General features: G+C 43.8%; 1 protein-coding gene across 1 annotated transcript in view; it reads right to left on the bottom strand.

The window, feature by feature from the left end:
- Positions 1-18,703: 18,703 nt before the first annotated feature.
- Positions 18,704-27,348, bottom strand: part of CHRNA6 (cholinergic receptor nicotinic alpha 6 subunit) — a 51,847-nt gene continuing 43,202 nt past the window's right edge. Inside the window, exons 4-6 of the mRNA XM_069743157.1 lie at positions 24,901-25,010; positions 23,839-24,817; positions 18,704-20,146 (exon numbers count right to left, since the gene is read on the bottom strand). Of these exons, the coding sequence (XP_069599258.1) occupies positions 20,018-20,146; positions 23,839-24,817; positions 24,901-25,010 (1,218 nt within the window). The 3' untranslated portion in view covers positions 18,704-20,017. The remainder of the gene's footprint in view (positions 20,147-23,838; positions 24,818-24,900; positions 25,011-27,348) is intronic.

Raw genomic sequence — 27,348 nt, 5'->3', positions numbered from 1 at the left:
TTGAAAAATAAGGCCAGCCAGTAAGGTGTTCGCATGCCGAGACGCTGCCGCCAAATTCCCAGCTGCATAGACTCCGGTACTCATTTCCGGCGCGCGCTAGAGGAAATCCCTCTCTGACGTCATATGGCGCGCACCGGAAGTTAATTGAGGCGTCTAGGTTATCTATATGTTGACTTTTGAATTTATGTGTTTCTTTCTGGTTGGTCAAGAAAGCAGACTTTTGTTCATGTAGGCCTGTAATATTGACTTGTAAGTTGACTATTTGTTGTAACATATTGTAGTCTTATACTTGATGACTAGTGATACAGGGTCATGGAACAATGATGTTTCCTGATATGTTGATTAAACATTGTCCAGGCCAGCCAGTTTTTGACTTGCAAAATAGAGGAGGAAAAACTATGCAAATAGATTACATCATCAAACAGTGCGAGTTGGTCTTATCACCATTCTTCCCTTTAAATGTGAATACTCGATGAAGGATTTGGACCCACTGGTCACCCTGCCCATGGATACATTTGTGGGGGCCAGGAATGGGACCCGCCGGTCACCTGGCTTCATGTAGAAGTTCGGAGAAGTCAGGTTGTGACCCTCCAGTCAACTGGCCTTGTACCTCAATGGACTGTCAGCTTACTGAGCTTGTCGTTCCCTCCTCTCTGTGTATGCCACAGGTGGGGTAATCAGCCCTGGAAGCTCTGAAGTAACAGCTACTCTTATCCCGGTGAGTCAGCAGAAGGGTGATATGCACCATCTTGTGACTGTTCTATGTGTTATCCGCCTTTTTTTTGCTTCAACAAAGTACTGCCACACTGTTTTACCCTCACCCTGTGTTGTCTGAGTAGTATTATGCCCACGGTGAAAGGAGAGCGGGCATTCGATGGGATGATCCCTGATCCAGGTGGTTCCGACTAGCGGACCAGAACACCCGCTGACCCACCGTGTCTTCAGACTGTGCATCGCTGCTGTGATGGAGGTAATAAAGTGGCATCTTTACTCTGTGGCTGGCACTAAAGGAGGCATTATCACTGGGTGGAGACTGTATTACTATATGCCACAAGAAAAAGTTCTAGCAAAGTGTGCAGGATTATAGGTATGCACTATTGCTGTATGAGGCCCTCTATCTGTTTGTCCTATGGTAAGGGGCTATTATTACAGGGTATGTCACTATTTGTCTGCAACATCTAAAATTGGAGGAATGACCCATTAGATGATATGATCAATTGCATCAACAGTATCTACTAGCAGTTAGGAAGAGGGGCTTTGTCACTCAAATGGCACTCTGCAATGTGATCATGGGGTACCGATGAGCTGTCATGGCTAAAGAAGGCACCTCAGTGATGCTGTTATGTTAGTAATCCTATTAGGCTCCAGAGGCTTAATAGGGTAACTCTGACAGAACAAAACATTGCAATACAGAAGTATTGCAGTGTAATACAAAAGATGAAACAATGGCATATTCAACTCACACAATGGGTTTTAAAACAAAATAAAAACTGTTAATACAATATTAAAAAATCTCAAACATTAAAATCCTTAAAACCTTGTTCAGACTGATTGTAAGAAACTATAAACAAAAAAAAAGAATTGGTGTCTACATGAAATGACTTCTGCTTGAAATCTTTGTGGGTTTGCCTGAGTTTAAGGCCGGGGTCACACTAGACTGTAATACGGACGAGTGCAGTGCGCTAAAAAATCGCATAGCACTCGCCCCAATGTTAATCTATGGGGCAGCTCCCATCATCCGATATTTTCTCAGCCGTATTCAGGATCCGAGTGAAATCGCAGCATGCTGCGATTGTCAGCGTATCTCGGGCGAGAATCGCCAATGAAAGTCTATGGGTGCGAGAAAACATCGGATTACATACGGACCATGCGGGTGCATTGCGAGAAATACGGAAGACTTCTCCAGGTGACAGGAAATTGAATCATCCATTATCAGGAAGCTTTGGCATGCTAATTTCTGGCCCACGCTGGATTGCAAACCAGGAAGCACGCCTCCACGGAGTGTTCTGTTGTAGCAGCATGGCCAGGCATATTAATGTGGAGATGCTCATTGCTCTGGTCCATGATAGGCCCGAATTATGGGACCAACGCGACGCACATTATGCGGACCGTGCACGTAAAGACGCAGCATGGAGGGCAATATGTCGCCACATGTTCCCCGATTTTGATGAGCGACCTCAAGAGGTTCAGCAAGAAATATGTAAGTACCATTCTTCACCAAAAAATGATGTTTATTATTTGATTTTTCCTGATAAAAAAATAAGCCTGAAAGCATCATATGTGTTTTGTTTATGATGTGAGTAAATCATCCATGCTCTTGGTTGAAGATTGAAAACTGTGTCCAGTTTTGGGCACAGGTGCTCAGGAAGGATATAATGGAACTAGAGAGAGTACAAAGGAGGGCAACAAAATTAATAAAGGGGATGGGAGAACTACAATACCCAGATAGATTAGTGAAATTAGGATTATTTAGTCTAGAAAAAAGACGACTGAGGGGCGATCTAATAACCATGTATAAGTATATAAGGGGACAATACAAATATCTCGCTGAGGATCTGTTTATACCAAGGAAGGTGACGGGCACAAGGGGGCATTCTTTACGTCTGGAGGAGAGAAGGTTTTTCCACCAACATAGAAGAGGATTCTTTACTGTTAGGGCAGTGAGAATCTGGAATTGCTTGCCTGAGGAGGTGGTGATGGCGAACTCAGTCGAGGGGTTCAAGAGAGGCCTGGATGTCTTCCTGGAGCAGAACAATATTGTATCATACAATTATTAGGTTCTGTAGAAGGACGTAGATCTGGGGATTTATTATGATGGAATATAGGCTGAACTGGATGGACAAATGTCTTTTTTCGGCCTTACTAACTATGTTACTATGTTACTATGTAAGATGCAAAAACATTACCAAGAGACACAAATATGGATTTAAATTATTTTATAAATGTTAAAAAATGTTAAAAAATGAGGCAGCACTCCATAGGATCAGTATTCAACTTTGCAGGATTTAATCAACCCACTGTGCAGGGCGACGTTTCGGCTCAGACTGAGCCTTTCTCAGCTATAGTCCGTTAATATAGGGCCAAAGGAATTTTATGTCCCCCTAGCCTCCTGGGCCCATGTGTTTTTGCAAAGCCTGTAACTGTTTGTGTGTGATATTTATATCAAATATTTTGTATATTTGCAGTCAATGATGTAAATAGACGCTGGCGGAGTTGCCGGGACCAATACCGCCGTGAACGACAACTTTCTGGTCGGAGTGGTGATGCAGCCTCTGAGACAGCCCAGCTGTCATTAGGCACGCTGTCTCAGACAGAAAGCTGCCAGCGAGGAAGAGGCTGCTGGGATGTTTTGCTGCTCCGGGGAGGTGAGCTGTGCTGTGTGCCTGCATGTGTGTATGTGTGTGTGAGTGTGAGAGAGTGATGCGGTGCTGTGTGTGTGTGTTGGTTGTGGTGGGGAAGGACAATGATATTGTTGGGGGAGGCAATGATGGCGGTGGGGGAGACAATGATGGAGGTGATGGGCAATGATGAAGGTGATGGGCAATGATGGTGAGGGGAGGCAATGATGGAAGTGATGGGCAATGATGGTGAGGGGAGGCAATGATGGAAGTGATGAGCAATGATGTTGGGGAGGCAATGATGGAGGTGATAGGCAATGATGGTGGGGGAGGCAATGATGGCGGTGATAGGCAATGATGATAGGGGAGGCAATGATGGCAGTGATAGGCAATGATGGTGGGGGAGGCAATGATGGAGGTGATGGGCAATGATGGTGGGGGAGGCAATAATGGGGGTGATGGGCAATGATGGTGGGGATGCAATGATGGATGTGATTAGGCAATGATGGTGGGGGAGGTAATGATGGAAGTGATGGGCAATGATGTGGGAGAGGCAATGATGGAGGTGATGGGCAATGATGGTGAGGGGAGGCAATGATGGAGGTGATGGGCAATGATGGTGGGGGAGACAATGATGGTGGGGGAAGCAATGATGGCGGTGATAAGCAATGATGGTGGGGGGAGGCAATGATGGAGGTGATAGGCAATGATGGTGAGGAGGCAATGATGGAGGTGATGGGCAATGATGGTGGGGGAGGCAATAATGGGGGTGATGGGCAATGATGGTGGGGATGCAATGATAGATGTGATTAGGCAATGATGGTGGGGGAGGCAATGATGGAGGTGATGGGCAATGATGGTGGGGGAGGTAATAATGGGAGTGATGGGCAATGATGTGGGAGAGGCAATGATGGAGGTGATGGGCAATGATGGTGAGGGGAGGCAATGATGGAGGTGATGGGCAATGATGGTGGGGGAGACAATGATGGTGGGGGAAGCAATGATGGCGGTGATAAGCAATGATGGTGGGGGGAGGCAATGATGGAGGTGATAGGCAATGATGGTGAGGAGGCAATGATGGAGGTGATGGGCAATGATGGTGGGGGAGGCAATGATGGAGGTGATTAGGCAATGATGGTGGGGGAGGCAATGATGGAGGTGATGGGCAATGATGTGGGAGAGGCAATGATGGAGGTGATGGGCAATGATGGTGAGGGGAGGCAATGATGGAGGTGATGGGCAATGATGGTGGGGGAGACAATGATGGTGGGGGAAGCAATGATGGATGTGATTAGGCAATGATGGTGGGGGAGGTAATGATGGAAGTGATGGGCAATGATGTGGGAGAGGCAATGATGGAGGTGATGGGCAATGATGGTGAGGGGAGGCAATGATGGAGGTGATGGGCAATGATGGTGGGGGAGACAATGATGGTGGGGGAAGCAATGATGGCGGTGATAAGCAATGATGGTGGGGGGAGGCAATGATGGAGGTGATAGGCAATGATGGTGAGGAGGCAATGATGGAGGTGATGGGCAATGATGGTGGGGGAGGCAATGATGGAGGTGATTAGGCAATGATGGTGGGGGAGGCAATGATGGAGGTGATGGGCAATGATAGCAGTGGGGGAGGCAATAATGGAGGTGCTGGGCAATGGTGGTGGGGGAGGCAATGGAGGTGATGAAGTGGGCAATGATGGTGGTGGGGGAGGCAATAGTGGAGGTGATGAAATGGACAATGATGGTGGTGGGGGAGGAGGCAGTGATGGAGGAGGTGGAATGGGCAGTGATGGGGTGGTGGGGGAGAATGATGGTGGTGGAGGAGAAGGCAATGATGGAGGTGGTGATGAGGACAATGATGGGGTGGAGAGGGGCTACATTATATTTTATGAGGGGGCAACATCATATTCTGTGGGGGGACTGCATTATTCTCAGGGGACTACATTATATTCTGGGGGGCTACATCATACTATATGAGGGGGCTACATTATATTCTATGGTGGGGACTGCGTCATACCTGAGGGGGTTGCATTATATTTTGTAGGTTGCTGCATCATGTTTTATGAGAGGGGACTGCAATATATTTTATGAGGGGGGCTACAATATTCTATGATGGAGTCTACATTATATTCTATGAGGGGGCTACTCCTCTATGATTCTACCCCAATCCCTGCTATATCATTAAGACGTGTACTACTTTATATTATACCCTGATATTAGCACGTTTTACCACACAATTGGTGGCCTTGTATTTATTTCTATGTAGCTACATAGTTGGCCCCAAGAACAATTTTCTCTGGTGGGCCCAAGGTGCTCCAGTCCGACACTGAGGACATCTATTAGTTGTATGCTCCACAAATCTATCCTTTATGGAAAAGTGGCAGGAAAAAGTCTCATTTGTAGTTTTGCAAAATGTCATATAGGAGACGCAGGATGTTGAAGAAGGAGCTTTATTCATATGGGGCCAAAGTAGGGTTTTTTTTTAGGCTAAATGCAAAACACTATGAGTCTTGTGGAAAAATAACACTGAATATCTCCCTGAAAACACCATATCCATGATGAAACATGGTGGTAGCAGCATCATGTTGTGGAAAGCTTTTCTTCAACAGGGACAGTGAAGAAATGACAAAGTTGATGGGAAGATGGATGGCACTAAACACAGGGCAATCCGGGAGGAAAACCTGTTTAGAGGTTGTGGGTGTAATATGAAAAATCTTTGAAAAGTTCACATGGTATGAATACTTTTTTCAAGGCACTGTAGATGCCAGCCGAATGATTGGCCTAACCATCGTTGCTATCTTAATTGAATGGAGAGCTTAAAGGGATTTTTACATTAACATAAGTTCATTTTATGCACTTGATTTTGCTATAATAATAATTTCCGCAATTAGATGTAATTAAAACAAATGTTCCTGTGCTGAGAAAATCTTATAAATGTGTCCCTGCTGTGTACTGTGTAATGGCTGTGTCTGACAGTACAGGAACATGGTCTGATCATATCACAGCTCCAGTGCAGGGGTGGAAGCAAAAGAATATACAGACAGTGGAACAGCATGAGATCACAGCTAATTCTTTCTTGAGGTAAAACATTGCTTAAAAACAGGCAGGCAGTGAAATGTTTTACCTCAGAGAAAGAAGTAGCTGTGATCCCCTTCTTTCCTGTCTGTATACCCTCTTCAACTTCCTCCCCTGCCCAGGAGATGTGGTATGATCAGATCATGTTTCTGCACGGTGCACGGTTAATGGCTGTGTCTGACCGTGCAGAAACATGATCTGATCATACCACATCTCCTGGGCAGGGGAGGAAGTTGAAGAGGGTATACAGACAGGAAAGAAGGGGATCACAGCTACTTCTTTCTCTGAGGTAAAACTTTTCACTGCCTACCTGTTTTTAAGCAATGTTTTACCTCAAGAAAGAATTAGCTGTGATCTCATGCTGTTCCACTGTCTGTATATTCTTTTGCTTCCACCCCTGCACTGGAGCTGTGATATGATCAGACCATGTTCCTGTACTGTCAGACACAGCCATTACACAGTACATAGCAGGGACACATTTATAAGATTGTCTCAGCACAGGAACACTTTTTTAAATAATTTGCTATTGTGGACCTTTATTATACCAAGATCTAGTGAATACAATTAACTTTTGTTCTTGGGAAAACACCTTTAAGGCTGCTAGAGACAGACCCATTATTAATATTGATGTATTTCTTGATTGGAGAGGTGGCAACTAGTAGGCAACTATACATTCAGCACTTCTTTGTATTCAGACCTAGCACTTCCTTGGAGTATTTCAGTAAATATGTTTTTTTATTATGTATATATTTTACTCACTTATATAGTGCTATTAATTCCACAGCACTTTACAGACATTATTGGCACTGTCCCCATTGTGGCTCGCAACCAAAGTTACCACATTTTTCGGACTATAAGACGCACCTTTCCCCCAAAAAAATTGTGAGGAAAGTGGAGGGTGCTTCTTATAGTTCAAAGGCAAGCTTACCGGTTGGTTGCAGCAGTGGTGTGGAGTGGCGGCGGCAGAGGTGCGGTGATGCTGAGGTGCAGTGGGCAGTACAGCATGCACCTGAGCATGGTCCCTTCCTCAGGTGAGCTGACGCCATGGCCCAGTGTCCACTGAGAGTAGAGCCGGGTGAATCACGGGTTTCTCAGTTGCAGCGGCCATCTTCCTAAGGCCGTGAAGCAATGGCCTGGGAGCCACTACGGTGCAGGGAGACTACCGTACACAAGACGAAGTGTAAATAACAAAGGGTAAATTTATTGGATGAATGAAGTGGAAGAGGAAGGCGGAAACAGAGATATGCAATGGCAAAAGTTAATTTACAAGAGTTGTATTCTTTAGCTGGGCCATCAAATAGCACGGTGCTCCAACTATTACAGAATCATTATACGTCACACAAGCAAATGCAAACAATAAACAAAGAATGATGCTACTCTATGTATAGCCTCTCTGGCCTCTACTAAGCAGGCCACACGGCTGTCGTGTTCTGTCTATTGAAGCCTACACTAGGCCCTGACATGTGCACAAAACAGGAACAAGCACACGGTGATGTTGGGGAATCAGATCCAGTCCTGGGGGGCCCCCAACAGTCTAGTACAGTGGTGCGCACGACCCTCTGCCAGCTCTGTGAAATGTGGTCTTCTCCTTGCTTCTGGGTCCGGGAGGTGTTCCTGGAAACTGTAAATCCCTTTCTCATTATCTTCGTGGCTTCTCAAACTAGCACAGGACAGCCACCTTTGCTACATCTGAAGAGTCTGTCCAATTTCACGAGTCCGCTCCGTCCCAGGCTGTGGATCCTCTTTCTCAGCTACCAGTACAGACATTCCCTGCAGCAGCTTTAGCTCACACGCTCTAAATGCTCAATCCCTCCCCTCAGCACAGGGCAGTTCATTCACACAGTCTATTGCAAGGGGAGTAGAACATTCCATCACACCAGACAAGGGGGTGCTGTCTCTTAAAGTGGCAGCATGTTCCTTACTGTCCATAACAGCACCACCCCTCCTACAGCCACGCATGCGCAGATTGAGTTCTCTGCTTCCCAAGGCTTCAGGAAAATGGCCGTGGGAGGCCGCACGTGTTCAGATTGAGATCACTGTTATGATAAGGTAATTCAGTACCACAATGGACATGGAGGTCAGAGCACATACAGTGACCTGACAATAACCCAAAAACATAAAACGAGCTCTGAGACGTGGGAACTCTGCTGACCGCAATCCCTAATCCTCTCCAACCACACTAGAGGCAGCCGTGGATTGCGCCTAACGCTCCCTATGCAACTCGGCACAGCCTGAGAAACTAGCTAGCCTGAAGATAGAAAATAAGTCTGCCTTGCCTCAGAGAAATACCCCAAAGGAAAAGGCAGCCCCCACATATAATGACTGTGAGTTAAGATGAAAAGACAAACGTAGAGATGAAATAGATTTAGCAAAGTGAGGCCCGACTTTCTTAACAGAGCGAGGATAGGAAAGGTAACTTTGCAGTCAACACAAAACCCTACAAAAAACCACGCAAAGGGGGCAAAAAGACCCTCCGTACCGAACTAACGGCACGGAGGTACACCCTCTGCGTCCCAGAGCTTCCAGCAAGCAAGAAAAAACAAATTGACAAGCTGGACAGAAAAAAACAGCAAACAAAATAGCAAAGCAGAACTTAGCTATGCAGAGCAGCAGGCTACAGGAACGATCCAGGAGGAAACAGGTCCAATACTAGAACATTGACTGGAGGCCAGGATCAAAGCACTAGGTGGAGTTAAATAGAGCAGCACCTAACAACTTCACCACATCACCTGAGGAAGGAAACTCAGAAGCCGCAGTACCACTCTCCTCCACCAACGGAAGCTCACAGAGAGAATCAGCCGAAGTACCACTTGTGACCACAGGAGGGAGCTCTGCCACAGAATTCACATCAGTACCCCCCCTTGAGGAGGGGTCACCGAACCCTCACCAGAGCCCCCAGGACGACCAGGATGAGCCACATGAAAGGCACGAACATGATCGGGAGCATGGACATCAGAGGCAAAGACCCAGGAATTATCTTCCTGAGCATAACCCTTCCACTTAACCAGATACTGGAGTTTCCGTCTTGAAAGACTTGAATCCAAAATCTTCTCCACAATATTCTCCAACTCCCCCTCCACCAAAACCGGGGCAGGAGGATCAACAGATGGAACCATAGGTGCCACGTATCTCCGCAACAATGACCTATGGAATACGTTATGTATGGAAAAAGAATCTGGAAGGGTCAGACGAAAAGACACAGGATTAAGACCCTCAGAAATCCTATACGGACCAATGAAACGAGGTTTAAACTTAGGAGAGAAAACCTTCATAGGAATATGACGAGAAGATAACCAAACCAAATCCCCAACACGAAGTCGGGGACCCACACAGCGTCTGCGATTAGCGAAACGTTGAGCCTTCTCCTGGGACAAGGTCAAATTGTCCACTACATGAGTCCAAATCTGCTGCAACCTGTTCACCACAGTATCCACACCAGGACAGTCCGAAGACTCCACCTGCCCTGAAGAGAAACGAGGATGGAACCCAGAGTTGCAGAAAAACGGCGAAACCAAGGTAGCCGAGCTGGCCCGATTATTAAGGGCGAACTCAGCCAAAGGCAAAAAGGACACCCAGTCATCCTGATCAGCAGAAACAAAGCATCTCAGATATGTTTCCAAGGTCTGATTGGTTCGTTCGGTCTGGCCATTAGTCTGAGGATGGAAAGCCGAGGAAAAAGACAAATCAATGCCCATCCTACCACAAAAGGCTCGCCAAAACCTCGAAACAAACTGGGAACCTCTGTCAGAAACGATATTCTCTGGAATGCCATGTAAACGAACCACATGCTGGAAGAACAATGGCACCAAATCAGAGGAGGAAGGTAATTTAGACAAGGGTACCAAATGGACCATCTTAGAGAAGCGATCACAGACCACCCAAATGACTGACATCTTTTGAGAGACGGGAAGATCTGAAATAAAATCCATAGAGAAATGTGTCCAAGGCCTCTTCGGGACCGGCAAGGGCAAAAGCAACCCACTGGCACGAGAACAGCAGGGCTTAGCCCGAGCACAAATCCCACAGGACTGCACAAAAGAACGCACATCCCGCGACAGAGATGGCCACCAAAAGGATCTAGCCACTAACTCTCTGGTACCAAAGATTCCAGGATGACCAGCCAACACCGAACAATGAACCTCAGAGATAACTTTATTCGTCCACCTATCAGGGACAAACAGTTTCTCCGCTGGGCAACGATCAGGTTTATTAGCCTGAAATTTTTGCAGCACCCGCCGCAAATCAGGGGAGATGGCAGACACAATTAATCCCTCTTTGAGGATACCCGCCGACTCAGATAAACCTGGAGAGTCGGGCACAAAACTCCTAGACAGAGCATCCGCCTTCACATTTTTAGAGCCCGAAAGGTACGAAATCACAAAGTCAAAACGGGCAAAAAACAGCGACCAACGAGCCTGTCTAGGATTCAACCGCTTGGCAGACTCGAGATAAGTCAAGTTCTTATGATCAGTCAAGACCACCACGCGATGCTTAGCTCCTTCAAGCCAATGACGCCACTCCTCAAATGCCCACTTCATGGCCAGCAACTCTCGATTGCCCACATCATAATTTCGCTCAGCAGGCGAAAACTTCCTGGAAAAGAAGGCGCATGGTTTCATCACCGAGCAATCAGAACTTCTCTGCGACAAAACAGCCCCTGCTCCAATCTCAGAAGCATCAACCTCGACCTGGAATGGAAGCGAAACATCTGGTTGACACAACACAGGGGCAGAAGAAAAACGATGCTTCAACTCTTGAAAAGCTTCCACAGCAGCAGAAGACCAATTGACCACATCAGCACCCTTCTTGGTCAAATCGGTCAATGGTTTAGCAATACTAGAAAAATTGCAGATGAAGCGACGATAAAAATTAGAAAGCCCAGAAACTTCTGCAGACTTTTCAGAGATGTCGGCTGAGTCCAATCATGGATGGTCTGGACCTTAACAGGGTCCATCTCGATAGCAGAAGGGGAAAAGATGAACCCCAAAAATGAAACCTTCTGAACACCAAAGAGACACTTTGATCCTTTCACAAACAAAGAATTAGCATGCAGGACCTGAAACACCGCTCTGACCTGCTTCACATGAGACTCCCAATCATCCGAGAAGATCAAAATGTCATCCAAGTACACAATCAGGAATTTATCCAGGTACTCTCGGAAGATGTCATGCATAAAGGACTGAAACACTGATGGAGCATTGGCAAGTCCGAATGGCATTACTAGATGCTCAAAATGGCCCTCGGGCGTATTAAATGCAGTTTTCCATTCATCGCCTCGCTTAATACGCACAAGATTATATGCACCACGAAGATCTATCTTGGTGAACCAACTGGCCCCCTTAATCCGAGCAAACAAATCAGATAACAACGGCAAGGGGTACTGAAATTTAACCGTGATCTTATTAAGAAGGCGGTAATCTATACAAGGTCTCAGCGAACCATCCTTCTTGGCTACAAAAAAGAACCCTGCTCCTAATGGCGACGATGATGGGCGAATATGCCCCTTCTCCAAGGACTCCTTCACATAACTCCGCATAGCGGCGTGCTCAGGCACAGATAAATTAAACAGTCGACCTTTTGGGAATTTACTACCAGGAATCAAATCGGTAGCACAATCACAATCCCTATGCGGAGGTAGAGTATCGGACTTGGGCTCATCACATACATCCCGGTAATCAGACAAGAACTATGGAACCTCAGAAGGGGTGGATGACGAAATAGTCAGAAATGGGACATCACCATGTACCCCCTGACAACCCCAGCTGGACACAGACATGGATTTCCAATCTAATACTGGATTATGGACTTGTAGCCATGGCAACCCCAACACGACCACATCATGCAGATTATGCAACACCCGGAAGCGAATAACCTCCTGATGTGCAGGAGCCATGCACATGGTCAGCTGGGTCCAGTACTGAGGCTTATTCTTGGCCAAAGGCGTAGCATCAATTCCTCTCAATGGAATGGGACACTGCAAGGGCTCCAAGAAAAACCCACAACGCCTAGCATACTCCAAGTCCATCAAATTCAGGGCAGTGCCTGAATCCACAAATGCCATGACAGAATACGATGACAAAGAGCAGATCAAGGTAACGGACAAAAGAAATTTTGACTGTACCGTACCAATGGTGGCAGACCTAGCGAACCGCTTAGTGCGCTTAGGACAATCAGAGATAGCATGAGTGGAATCACCACAGTAGAAACACAGCCCATTCAGACGTCTGTGTTCTTGCCGTTCAACTCTGGTCAAAGTCCTATCGCACTGCATAGGCTCAGGTTTAAGCTCAGGTAATACCGCCAAATGGTGCACAGATTTACGCTCACGCAAGCGTCGACCGATCTGAATGGCCAAAGACATAGACTCATTCAGACCAGCAGGCATAGGAAATGCCACCATGACATCCTTAAGGGCTTCAGAGAGACCCTTTCTGAAAATAGCTGCGAGCGCACCTTCATTCCATTGAGTGAGTACGGACCACTTTCTAAATTTCTGACAATATACCTCTATCTCATCCTGACCCTGACACAGAGCCAGCAAATTCTTCTCTGCCTGATCCACTGAATTAGGTTCATCGTACAGCAATCCGAGCGCCAGGAAAAACGCATCGATATTACTTAATGCAGGATCTCCTGACGCAAGAGAAAATGCCCAGTCCTGAGGGTCGCCACGTAAAAAAGAAATAATGATCCTAACTTGTTGAACTGGGTCACCAGAGGAGCGAGGTTTCAAAGCCAGAAATAGTTTACAATTATTTTTGAAACTCAGAAATTTAGTTCTATCTCCAAAAAACAAATCAGGAATAGGAATTCTCGGTTCTAACATAGAATTCTGAACCACAAAGTCTTGAATATTTTGTACTCTTGCTGTGAGCTGATCCACACATGAAGACAGACCTTTAATGTCCATCGCTACACCTGTGTCCTGAACCACCCAAATGTCTAGGGGAAAAAAAAGGCAAAACACAGTGCAGAGAAAAAAAAATGGTCTCAGAACTTCTTTTTTCCCTCTATTGAGAGTCATTAGTACTTTTGGAGAAGGGGCCTCCAGTACTGTTATGATAAGGTAATTCAGTACCACAATGGACATAGAGGTCAGAGCACATACAGTGACCTGACAATAACCCGAAAACATAGAACGAGCTCTGAGACGTGGGAACTCTGCTGACCGCAATCCCTAATCCTCTCCAACCACACTAGAAGCAGCCGTGGATTGCGCCTAACGCTCCCTATGCAACTCGGCACAGCCTGAGAAACTAGCTAGCCTGAAGATAGAAAATAAGCCTACCTTGCCTCAGAGAAATACCCCAAAGGAAAAGGCAGCCCCCACATATAATGACTGTGAGTTAAGATGAAAAGACAAACATAGAGATGAAATAGATTTAGCAAAGTGAGGCCCGACTTTCTGAACAGAGCGAGGATAGGAAAGGTAACTTTGCGGTCAACACAAAACCCTACAAAAAAACACGCAAAGGGGGCAAAAAGACCCTCCGTACCGAACTAACGGCACGGAGGTACGCCCTCTGCGTCCCAGAGCTTCCAGCAAGCAAGAAAAAACAAATTGACAAGCTGGACAGAAAAAAACAGCAAACAAAATAGCAAAGCAGAACTTAGCTATGCAGAGCAGCAGGCCACAGGAACGATCCAGGAGGAAACAGGTCCAATACTAGAACATTGACTGGAGGCCAGGATCAAAGCACTAGGTGGAGTTAAATAGAGCAGCACCTAACGACTTCGCCACATCACCTGAGGAAGGAAACTCAGAAGCCGCAGAACCACTCTCCTCCACCAACGGAAGCTCATAGAGAGAATCAGCCGAAGTACCACTTATGACCACAGGAGGGAGCTCTGCCACAGAATTCACAACAGATCACGGCGGCCATTTTCCTGAAGCCGAGTTTGTAGATTGAGATCTCGGCTTCAGGAAAATGTCCCCCACGATCTCCATCTGTGCACGCGCTGCCTCCCGTGGCCATTTTCCTGAAGCCCCGGGAAGCAGAGTACTAAATCTCTGCTCAGAAGGTGGCCGCTGCCACCGATAAACCCGTGGTTAACCTGGCTCTGCTGCTCACCTTGGATACCGGGCCGTGGCGTCACCTCACCTGAGGAAGGGACCATGCTCAGGTGCATGCCGTACTGCTCTCTATGCCTCACTGCTGCAACCCCCTGTGGACACCAGGCCGCGGCATCGCCCACCTTAGCAGGAAGGGACCCTGCTAAGGTGCCCTCCCCACAGCTCACACCAAACTTCAGCACCACCAACACCGGACCAGACCTATCCTGAGGAAGGGACCATGCCTCCTGTGACCCTGCTGTACCACCGCCATCCCTCAGGTAAGATACCTTAAATTTGGACAATAAGACGGACCCCATCTTATAAAAATCTTTTTTTCTGCTATTTTCACCCCAAAATTTATAAATAATTGTAAACTATTATAGTAGATTACGCTGTGTTATACTATACATATTGTTATTTCCCAGTCCTAGTAATGAAATTACTTAATCTAAACTAAATGAGAACTTGCCAGAGAATCTAGGTTTTGGATTCTTTATTTTATATGTTTTATTTTATTTACGTTTTTTCCTTAAATATTATTATAGTGCTGATTTCAAAGACAAGCTACACCTAACTTAAGTAGAATGAGGGCAATGTACATGCTGGATTATCTAATATATAAAGCTGAATGTGTGTGTGTGTGTGTGTGTGTGTGTGTGTGTGTCCGGGATTGGCATCTGCACCGTCGCAGCTACAGCCACAAAATTTTGCACACTCACACGTCTGGACCCCGAAATTTTAACCCCGCGCGTTCCAATTCACCAAACAATTTTGCCCCTATCTACATAATGGGGAATAAAGTGAAAGGAAAAGTGTTGGAGGCGTCGCAGCTACAGCCACAAAATTTTGCACAGTCACACGTCTGGACCCTGAGAGCGTCATAGGCTATGTTGTGAGGCGAAATTTTAACCCCGCGCTTTCCAATTCACCAAACAATTTTGCCCCTATCTACATACTGGGGAAAAGTGAAAGGAAAAGTGTTGGAGGCAAATTGACAGCTGCCAGATGTGAACAAGGGGGACTTAAAGAGTGAGAGCGATGGCGCCAAAGAGTATATACTGTACAGTTGCTATGGTGGGGTCCCGACATGGGATACTCACCACACACGGGGATATGAACACACACACAAAATGCGCCACACACTACCACGTGCTTGAACACATATTACCCTCAGCACACATTTCACCACACATACACCAACCTCGCCACATAAAAGTCAAAACACAAAAGTCGGCGCGCAAAACTCGCCACATGCAAAAACTAGGCTCACGCAAAACTCGCCACAAGTGCAAAACTCACCTCATGGAAAACTCGCCACATGCAAAACTTGCACACGCGGAAAAATTGCCACATGCACAAAAGTTGCAACACATGCAAAAGTTGCCTCACACAAAACTTGCACATACTCAAAAGGCACCACACATAAAACTCGCTACGTGCAAAACTCGCCATGCGCAAAACTTGCTGCACACAATTTGCTACACTTACCTGTCACATGCAACTCGACACACAAAAAGTTGCTACACGCATGTCGCCACACAAAACTCATCTCACAAAAGTCGCTACATGCATGTCGCCACACGCAACTCAACACACAACTTGACAAACGAAACTAGCCCTAAAACACACAAGAGTCTGGTATTATCCTTCAGAAATAAAAATCTGATTAATAAGCATACAAACTACAAGAGCAACAAATGTACCATATAGGAAATACGGCAGCTGTCAGTCACATGACCTGTCTATTATGTGTATGTGTGAGCTAATATATACTGCCAGGGGGAGGGCTTCCTGTTGGCTGGGGATTTATCATGCTGCCAATTTAGCTTACAAATACTGAGGTAAAAATACTGAGCAAATAACGTGTGAACGAGGTCTAATACAGGAGGAGATGACACACAGGTATATACTATATACAGGGGAGATGACACACAGATATATACTATATACAGGAGAGATGACACACAGGTATATACTATATAGAGGAGGAGATGACATACAGGTACATACTATATACAGGAGGAGATGACATACAGGTATATACTATATACAGGAGGAGATGACACACAGGTATATACCATATACAGGAGCAGATGACCTACAGGTATATAGTATATACAGGAGATGACATACAGGTATATGCTATATATAGAAGATGACATACAGGTATATACTATATACAGGGGAGATGACACAGGTATATACTATATACAGGAGATGACATACAGGTATATACTATATACAGGAGATGACATGCAGGTGTATACTATATATAAGGGAGATGACAAACATGTATATACTGAGGTGAAAATGAGAGGTGTGAGGTGAAAATGAAAAGGTGTGAGTGCAAAATGAGAGGAGTGAGGGAAAATAGTGGAGTGATCAGAAAATGACAGATGTGAGGTCGAAATGACAAGTGTTAGGGGGGAATGAGAGGAGTGAGGGAGAAAATGAGAGGTGTGAGGGAGAAAATGAGAGATGTGAGGGGGAAAAAGTGAGGTGCTATAACTAACCACAGATATTTACTATGCCCAGGCAACACCGGGCTCTTCAGCTAGTCAAAATATAAAAAAGAAAGCCAATATATAGGAAAAGAGACAAAAATGTATGCAATTATGCCAACCATATCACCAATAGCTACAGGCCTACTGAATAAGTGAAATTCATCATTCTGTTGCCCACATGATTTATGACTTATTATTGTCCTCTGCCTTGGGTAGTACTGATTCATTACCTTGTATAGCTAAGGCTATATATATATATATAGATAATCAAAGTTGTACTCATTTCCAAGTCCATTACTCGCATGACACAGTAATGTGTTAAAAAATGCTGTAAAGTAAGAATGCATTCAGAAATAACAATGTTAATAAGTTTATTTTTTATCAGTTAAAATGTGAAGTGAATTGACAAAAGAAAAAATTATATGAAATCAATACTTGGTGTAACAGACCTCTGTGTTCAAGACAGCATCAAAGCATTAGTTCTTATAGGCACATTTTTATATAGGTTTTGGTAAGACTCAGCATGAGGGTTTTTTCAAACATCTTCGAGAACTAGCCACAGATCTTCTGTGAATGTAAGCTTTCATAAATGCCTATATCTCTTCATGCAATCCCAGACAAACTCACATCAGTCACTAAGAATGAAGTAGGACCTAAGGGGTAACGTTTTTCCTTGTGGAAAGTGAGGAGACTCATGCGCCATGCATGGGAAATTGACTATGCAAATTGCCTCTTCATAGAGGAAGAGGACTTGAACTTTGGTAGCAATCCTAAAAGTCAATATCGGTATTTTAATGATCTTTGCCATATGGATTTTATCCTAAGCTAAGGCTCGTTAAAGGGTCGATATTGACTTTTAGAATTGCTGCTTCCAATACGTGGCACTAGAGTTCAAGTCCACTACCTCTCTGAAGAGGCAATTTGCATAAGAATGAAGCAGACTGACAAGCCAGCAGTTCAGCATGCTATTAAAGATAGAAGGAGGCAAAATAAAGTAATGGTGTACAGACAAAGATTCTTAACTTTGAAAGGCTGATCAATAATAATTATTTTTTTTAAATATAATTAACACTTTAAATATTTAACCAAGACTGTTGTAATAAGAACACTGTGAAAAAAAAGATGTTATTAAAAATAGGTGTTATTTATTTTATTTCTTCTATTTTCATGTTTTGGCACATGCTTACAATTACAGGAAAACTTGAAACCCTAAATCCCCAAACTCACTCAAAATTATTTAAAGGGAATCTGTCACACCCCAAGACGTATATGACCTATTAATATGGGCATACAGGTAATATAAATGATACACTGGTCCTACCTGTATGCCTTATATTAATGGCCTTGTTGCTGAGAAATTTTATATTCTGTCTTCATTTTAACGATTTCTTCCAGGCTCCGGGGCGTGCAGTGCCTGGAAGAAATCCCTTTCCCCTGTCCTCATTGTTTTACTTAACCTCACTCCATCAGCTTTATGGAGACTCTTCACATTAAGTCTCCATAATGGCAAAGTGCCGTCCCCGCAAGGAATAAATATATGAAAGAGACAAAGTGCCACTAGTTGATAATATCTCTTTGAGAAAGCCTACGCGAAATGCACGTTAGGGGGTGGACTGGGGTCCCAGGCATCAAGTCACTCTGATCATGGGTAAGCAACTTTGCAACTGGTGACACTTTGTCTCTTTCATGTATTTATTCCTTGCGGGGATGGCACTTTGCCATTATGGAGACTTAATATGAAGAGTGCAGATTTGTGTGGTGCTTTACATTATGGGATTTAATTTAAGGCCTGTTACTAATACATAGGGCTGACACCATATTTAACTGCACAAATCAGTAGTGCTTTTGCATTAGTACCATGATGATATTTATGATGAATATATTTGTCTATGCCTCGGACCTATGTGTGGTTTACTAGGGTCTTTTTTCCTTGTTGCATTCTATTTATATAATTTTGAACTATTTTGTATTTTTTTCATGCACAATAAAGTATTTTTCTATTGATTTTACTATAATGTATGGAACTCCATTTTATGGCTATTTGTTAACTCTATTCAATTATGTAGCCCTTGTAAGATGCTAAAACTAGTGAAAAGTCCTATTTAAACAGTTAAACATTTTTTACACCTTTTCCAGTTAACAAATCCTAAATAGTGGTCTTCAAAGACTTAAATAGTAACCGTCTTTACATTTTTGCTTCATAAATCAATCTATTGTTCACATGAAAATAAGCAACTTTGTAATGTATATTATCAGAGAAAGTCTGCTTCTCTCTCTCACTGGACTGGTCTTTCACTCTCAATACATAGGTAAAATATGAAATAACTTTATTTGGTGAACACGGATTTTCCCATTACAGAGATAAGAGATGACAGTCAGTTCTTTTAAAATTCTTTGGAAAGTGGATGAGGAGGAAGAAGTTAGAGACAGAGAGAAAAATGTTGCTGATAGTTCTCTTGAAACAACATTTACAGTTCTCCATAGAAATATACAAGCACCAACTGCCATCTCCTATCTCAGTAATGGGAAAAAATGTCCTCATTGATTACAGAGATTACCCTTGATTGAGATTTTTGAGAATTAATGATCAGCCCAGGAGGGGAAAGAATCGGATTTTTTCTGATAAGATATACATTATTACAAAGTTTTTTATTTCCAAGTGCACCATTGATATCTGAGAATAAATGAAAACGATGCTTATGTATCTAGGTCAATGAATATGGAGATTGCATAGCTCTTTTTACGAGTTATTGCTTACTAATTATTAGCTTTTATTTCACAGGTCTTGTGCGTGTTACCTACTGAGCCGTGCACAGCTACTACTTTACATGATGTAATTTTAAATTGATGATCTACACCAGGGACTTGTGCACAGATGGTCTCACTTTTGCCATTATAATATGGTCCTTGACAATGTTGACGACCAACGTCCTTTACGATGCTTCCTTCTATTAGGTTTTTCTTGTGATGCAGGTTTACTCCAATAGAACTTGGCGTGACTGTACAAACACTACTTATGTTTTTATGGCATCCATATAAAAACTTTTATGTTTTGTTCCCATCTATCATTGGCTGCAAAAATAACCCAGTGGTTCCAAAAACGCACAGGATAATGAACACCCAGAGGAAGACTCTGTCAATGACCATAGCAACATATTTCCAGTCATCTTCTTCCTGAAACCAAGACATAGAGGAATGGTAAGTGTGTTTGCCACATAATCAAGCTGGAGGTAAAACATATTCATTTTTTTCAGAAATTATGTAAATAGTTAAGTGTAGTGTATTATATGTCACATTTTATATTATAAATTATACCAGGAGCGCAGACTTAACAAAAGATGACATGTTTGAATCTACATTCTGGAAAGGCCCCGGGAATGTTAATGAAAGCTCATAACAAGACTATGATACAGGAAAGATATATATCTTGGTACCGTGTTAGCCAGTGGATAGAAAAATATTTAGAATTGAGAGTCCTCAGTGGTTGATACCTTTTAATGGCTAACCATCTTTTCAGTTAGTCATTAGAAGGTGTCAACCACTGAGGACTCTCAATTCTAAATATTTTTCTAACAAGACTATGAAATCTATTACCGGGATAATCAAAGCAGGCTAGATAGTTCTCACTACTGACAAATGTTATTGGCCCAAGTTTTTAAAGATGGATTATCATAGATTATTATTTATTAATATGCAAAAACAAGTGTAAGAATCAATAGCTAAAATTGACCATATATTTTAGATTGTTATTTGCCACCAGTGTAGTTGTAACCAATATTAGCCAACCATTTCATGTACAGTATATGTGAACAGATGTGAGTAGAGAGAAGGGCATTGAGATAGTAACATGTCTGACCTTTTTGTGTCAGGGAGATAAGTCACTAGCAGAAGTATCTGGAAGCCCCTTACTCCTCTTTCCCCATACACAATACATATATGCCCAGACAAGCATGTGTATGTGTTACATTGGGACCGCTTTCTGTTTTGGCTGCTAGGCTGCTCTGAGTCAATAATATTTTATTCCTGAGACTTGTGCCAGTCTAGGAGCTATGGAGTTCATTCTGTTGGCTTGGGTTTCTTCCTGCTGTCGCACTGGGTGGGACTGTTCACTATATAAACCCCTGAGAGTCAGTTCCCACTGCCAGTCAGGTGAAGCTAGGTAGCACAAACATTGTGTTAACTGCATCTGTCTTTTTATCTTGATTTATCCTGTTCTCTGACTTCAGCTAGTTGACGTTTCTCTTGCCTAACTATTTGGTTCCTCCTATACCTCCTGGATTTAACCCAGCTATCTAACTATCCTTCTTACCAGCTTGCTTCACTGAACAGCAGCTAACTCTGTGGCCCAGCCCAGGGACCTCTGTGTAAGTCCAGGGTTAAAGGGTGAAGGCCAGGCCAACCTCTGGATTCTGGAAAGCAGAGAAGTTGGTGCAACGCCTGTTAATGGCAGCCATTTTGAGGCAGCTAGTAGACCATGAACAGTGCCCACATGAGTGTGGTTGTGCTGGAAGAGTAACCTGACAGATGTCTAATGTCTTAGGCCGTGGATTTAGGCATTTGGCAAAAATTAATGTCTTTAAGGAATCTAGTGAAAAAACATGATGTTATCAACAGAATTGTCTGCACTAATCAATCCCTTTGCATAACCCATGTTAGGGCAGTTGACTGTAAAGGAAGGTGGTTAATTCCTTGCTTGCTGTGAATAACATTCATTGAAACCTGAGGAATATCTATAGCCTCCTTCACCTAAGTATTCTAAAATGCTGGAAGGAGGTACTTGAAGAGGACATTTTATCAAATTCTTCATCTTAAACTTGACACAGGATGCTATATTGGCTGCAGAGCTTATAAAACTTTTTTTTTTTAATTTTGCCTCTTTATTGCGGAGATATTGGCAGTCAACATATTTGGCACCTAATTAGTTAACTTTTTAAAGTCCAAATGGTTGTTATCAGAGTTAAATTTTCATTGGGAGTGTGAACTTTTTCTCCCTGTATGATGCTGACCAATCATAACCAGGCAGCAATACTCAAAGGAACAAAGAACACGCCCCATCATAGTATAGAGAAGGTTTCTCAGTGTGTGAGATGTATGACAGACAGACTGTTCTCCTAGTCTAACCTCCTGCATGATTACAAAGCACAAATGACTAAAGGTACCATCACACATAACGATATCGTAAACGATATCGTTGCTTTTTGTGACGTAGCAACGATATCGTTAAGGAAATCGTTATGTGTGACAGCGACCAACGATCAGTCCAGCACTTTATTTCGTCGCTGGATCTCCCGCTGACATCGCTGGATCGGGGTGTGTGACGCCGATCCAGCGATGTCTTCACAGGTAACCAGGGTAAATATCGGGTTACTAAGTGCAGGGCCGCGCTTAGTAACCCGATGTTTACCCTGGTTACCAGTGTAAATGTAAAAAAAACAAACACTACATACTTACCTTCCGTGTCTGTACCCTGGTTACCAGTGAAGACATCGCTGGATCGGCGTCACACTCGCCGATTCAGCGATGTCAGCGGGTGATCAGGTACCAAAAAAAAGGTCCTGATCATTCCCAGCGACCAACGATCTCCCAGCAGGGGCCTGATCGTTGGTCGCTGTCACGCATAATGATTTCGTTAACGATATCGTTGCTATGTCACAAAAAGCAACTATATCGTTAACGAAATCGTTATGTGTGAAGGAACCTTTATGCTTCTTTCTACATTGTTGGAGCTACAGGGGAATTAAACATTTACTGCCACTTCTGCAAATTACAGCTAATTACATTACTAACTATGATCAGTTTATCATCAAGAGACCTTCTATCAAAATAGGATTGCTAAAAGGGAACACTCTGTTTAATGAGATGCGCAAAAATCATTCTAAGCATCCTGTGACAAAATGACCAACTTCTACAACACTTTGGTCTCGATTCACCATTACAACTGTCTTTTTATTAGTTTTTGCTGTTTTGTACCTTTTTTGTTATCACCAAATTCATCTTACCATTTGCATCTTTTTTTAAAGGGACACTGTCACCTGAATTTGGAGGGAACAATCTTCAGCCATGGAGGCGGGGTTTTGGGGTTTTTGATTCACCCTTTCCTTACCCGCTGGCTGCATGCTGGCTGCAATATTGGATTGAAGTTCATTCTCTGTCCTCCGTAGTACACGCCTGCACAAGGCAATCTTGCCTTGCCCAGGCGTGTACTAGGGAGGACAGAGAATGAACTTCAATCCAATATTGCAGCCAGCATGCAGCCAGCGGGTAAGGAAAGGGTGAATCAAAAACCCAAAAACCCCGCCTCCATGGCTGAAGATTGTTCCCTCCAAATTCAGGTGACAGTGTCCCTTTAAGTCTATTTTATAAGTTTTTTTTAGTTTCCACTGTAGATGGGGTTGATGGTTTCGAGATGTTTCCTCCTGATTCATCAGTTGTGACTTTTCAAACAGTCACAAACATATGTCGCAAATGTACTCCAGTACCCCTCTGGAGTGATTTTATGTACACCAGATTTTTTTTTTGCAAAACAAGCGACTTTTTGTGGTGAGAGGTTGGAAAAATATTTAAAGACCGATAAAAAGACAATTTTTTTTACTTTGCACAAAATTCAAGACTTTTGTGTGCCATTTTGGTGAATGCTTCAGTAAACATAAGATAACAAAAGTAACAAAAAAAATAAGTAATGGGCCCTATATACTATACAGCTGGTAACTACGTAACAAGAGCAGGAATTATTATATAGGCTTAAATTACTATATTAGTATCAATGTTGACTGAAAAGCCGACACTACCATGTATTGTGGATCATTTACATAACTACATATATTAATTTTCAAATAAATTGCTATTGACTAATTGATCAAAAATACCTCTTTTCTTTCATTATGATCTTTGATGTTTTCTGCCATGAATTGAATGCTCTCAACAACGCCTCTGATTTCTGCAGGAGACTGCTGAATTGCATTGCAGGATTCTTGGTGTTGTTGCCGACGGCTTCTGGCACTTTGTTCTTTTGATTTCATACAATGATAACATGTCTCATCTTCAAACACTTCTACATCTCTGCACTGGGAGTCTACAGGTTTTCCTGTCTTGCCATATGTTCTCTTCTTGGTTCTTTTAGAGCATGGTCGATCTTTTTTCTCCATAGTTTTCCTCATCATGAGTAGTTTAGGTAGACGTTTTAGAAATACATCTCTTACCCATTTGGGCATTTTGTGTGTTGTTGGGGTCCGATAATGAATGTTGAGCACAAATACTGTTACCACAATAGATAAGGTTACAAATATCATGGTAAATAAGAGGTACTCTCCAACCAGAGGGATTACAAGAGAGGTTGATGGGATTGTTTCAGTGATTACCAATAGGAATACAGTCAAGGAAAGCAATACTGAGATGCAAAGAGTGACCTTCTCCCCACAGTCTGATGGAAGATAGAAGACTAACACCGTCAAAAATGAAAGAAAGAGGCATGGCATAATGAGGTTGATGGTGTAGAACATAGGCAGCCTTCTGATGTAAAAAGAGTAGGTTATATCTGTGTAGATCTCTACACAGCAGTTATACTTTATATCATGCTTGTAGCCAGAGGCATCTACTATTTCCCATTCACTGTTCTCCCAAAAATCTTTCATGTCAACCTTTGACCCAACAATGGAAAGATCAATTTTGGCCTTATCATATGACCAGGACCCAAATTTCATTGAACAGTTCTGATGGTCAAATGGAAAAAATGTTATATCCATTGGGCATGAGCTCTTGAATATTGCTGGTGGAGACCAATTTATCAAACCATTGTATTTAAGTAAAGCCTTAGTCTTCCCTTCAACTTGAAAGTCTCCAACGGCGCTGTAGAAGGAGAAAAACAGATAAATTCATAAACTGTCACTTCACAGTGAGCAACAATCGAAAGGTTAGTACGGATTACATACTTATTGTACAAAACAATGTCAGGTTTCCAAATCTTGTCTGCAGGCACACGCATAAATTCAATCCCATCATAATCCACAGGATTCCACTTCAGCTTGTAGTCATTCCAGATCTACACAATGGATAAACATACTTTATTCATTTTTAATTAAGGGAAGGAATAAAACAGAAAATCCTATAATAATTGAAATCAGAAGTAAGCCAAAGGTTTTGTTTATTTTTGTAGACTGGATAGCAAATACATAATATGAATCAGAGATGAATGCATGTAGTTTCTTCAAAGAGGAAGAGGATAGGAAGTTTAGAACAACCTCTTGAAAGTATCAATTCTAAAACTTAATTTTGAAGAGATACTATACTGATTGCCCTGCTGTGGAGGTAATTATAGTAATAGTAGTTTGAGTTGATGACAGCTCTGATTTTTCAAAAATCACAGATGCCATCAACCCCTGGGGTTAGTAATGGAGAGGTGTCTATTAGACACTCTCATTACTAATTCGGTAATAAAAAAAATAAAACACACTGTTAGGACTGGCGGAACGCACCAAGACAGATGATATAGATGCGTTCGCAGTCCGGGGTCCACCGTGCAGGTGAAAACCTGCTGCTAGCAATTAGCAGACTATATGGCGGTACACTAAAGTATACACGCGTGGGTTAACCTCACCCAGCGTGAAAGAAGCAATCCTGTTAAGGCACAGGACCGCGGTACCGCACCTAAAGCGCGAGCAAGTAGTCAGCGAACTCAACCCCAACTAGGATTGAAGTCCGATTAGACCCTTGCTGGCACAACACTGCAACTGGGTGTGTAAGGAAACTGAAGAGCAATATTAAGGCACAAGAGTGCATGCAGTGCCGCACTGACGAACGCCACTAACCACCCAGGCTTGGGTAAGGAAAGCACAGAGGAAGTGCACGGCGTCGTACTGGCGGTCACAGCAACTGGACGCTATAATGTGTGACTAGTGCTGTAGGATAAGTCGGGCGCTAGGTAGCAGCCATACACCTTCCGCGAACAGTCATTCAATAGGGTAGGGGTATCCAAGGACGACTTGCACTCACAACATACACACATTAGCGATTGAAAGACAATACTAGCGCATGGCCGTGCGGTCATGCGCAGTTTATATAGCAGCAGCACAGGAAGTGGCCACAGCACCTTTGCCCCTCCAAGACCTGCCAAGAGGACCAATGGAATGCGCTGCAGAGCCTGAGCACATGACCCTCGATCTCCAACGGGAGATCCTACCCTGGGCATGCTCAGTACGTGCAGACAAGGACTTAGTCCCAGAGAAGTCCGCTCGCTGCTGACCAGCACTGACTTTAATGGCAGAGACTGGAGAAGCAGCAGTAACTCTCAGAACAGAGTGAGAATGAGCAAGACGCTGGGACCGACGTCCTTGCTGAGCAGACTCCACTGCGGCTGGACAAGAATGGGAGACCGCAGCGGAGGTGGCTTGAGATTCCCCCTGTGCAGAAGCGAGAACTCGACCCCTAACACACACAGAAAAAATAGTTTATTTGAAAAAACACTTTCCCACTTTCACCAATTTATTACAAAAAATGTTGACATGCAGGTCCAAAGTAATCCACTTTCCTTGATGTGTCAGGCAAATGTGAATAGCAGTAAAGTGACCACTATTCACAGGGGCCAGGTAGTGACTCACTTTACTATGTAATGCAGCGGTAGTGGAATACCTGCCAGGGCCGTGGGGTACTCAGTACCAGGTCCAGTACTTAAAAGGATGTGTCACGGTGGCAGTGACCCAGTCCGTGGCCCTGGGCGCCCAAGTTAAGGGAAAAGTCTTTAAAGGGGTTTGTAAAATAATAAATGTTCGTGACGCCACCTGTTGTATTCGGTCAGAGATGACCAACGCTGCTTAAATGGGTCCTCTGGGGTGATATTATGGCAGCAGGGATGGTATGGATTCCCACAGGTGAAGCTGGGTGTAATAGATAAAGATGGTAGGTGGTGTACAAAGAAACAGAGGACATAAGTTGCAGTCTCTTTACCGCTTTACTGTAGAGTTCAGGCAACCGCAGTCCAGGGTACCGGATCAGAGGTACTGGTGTGGTCCAGCCGGCTTGGAAGTGAAACTGAAATCCCCTAACCAGGTGGGGTTAGAAGCCTTCCTTCTAGTGCTGTGTTATAGTCCCTTGCTGCGTTAAGCCTCTCACAAGGTCCTCACATTCTCTCTGTCCTGGGACAGTTCCTGCATGGTAGGCAACGCGAGCCATTTCATTGGGGTCTCTATCCACGGTGACTCCGGGCTCTGGATGTTGTTGTACCTCAGGGTGTAATGTGGGCAAGTCACTTTCAATTTCCTGCCCTCCAGTTCTGCCGTGGGACATGTAGTTCCGCACAGCCTCGAGCTCCCGGTGCCCGGTTTCTGTGCTTCAGCTTAGAAGGAGCTCTATCACAGCTCTCCTCTAGCTCCTGACTTCTCATG

Source organism: Ranitomeya imitator, chromosome 1, assembly GCF_032444005.1.
Source record: "Ranitomeya imitator isolate aRanImi1 chromosome 1, aRanImi1.pri, whole genome shotgun sequence".
Lineage (NCBI taxonomy): Eukaryota > Metazoa > Chordata > Amphibia > Anura > Dendrobatidae > Ranitomeya > Ranitomeya imitator.
Note: the sequence above shows the minus strand (reverse complement) of the source record. Positions and strands in the feature narration are given on the sequence as shown.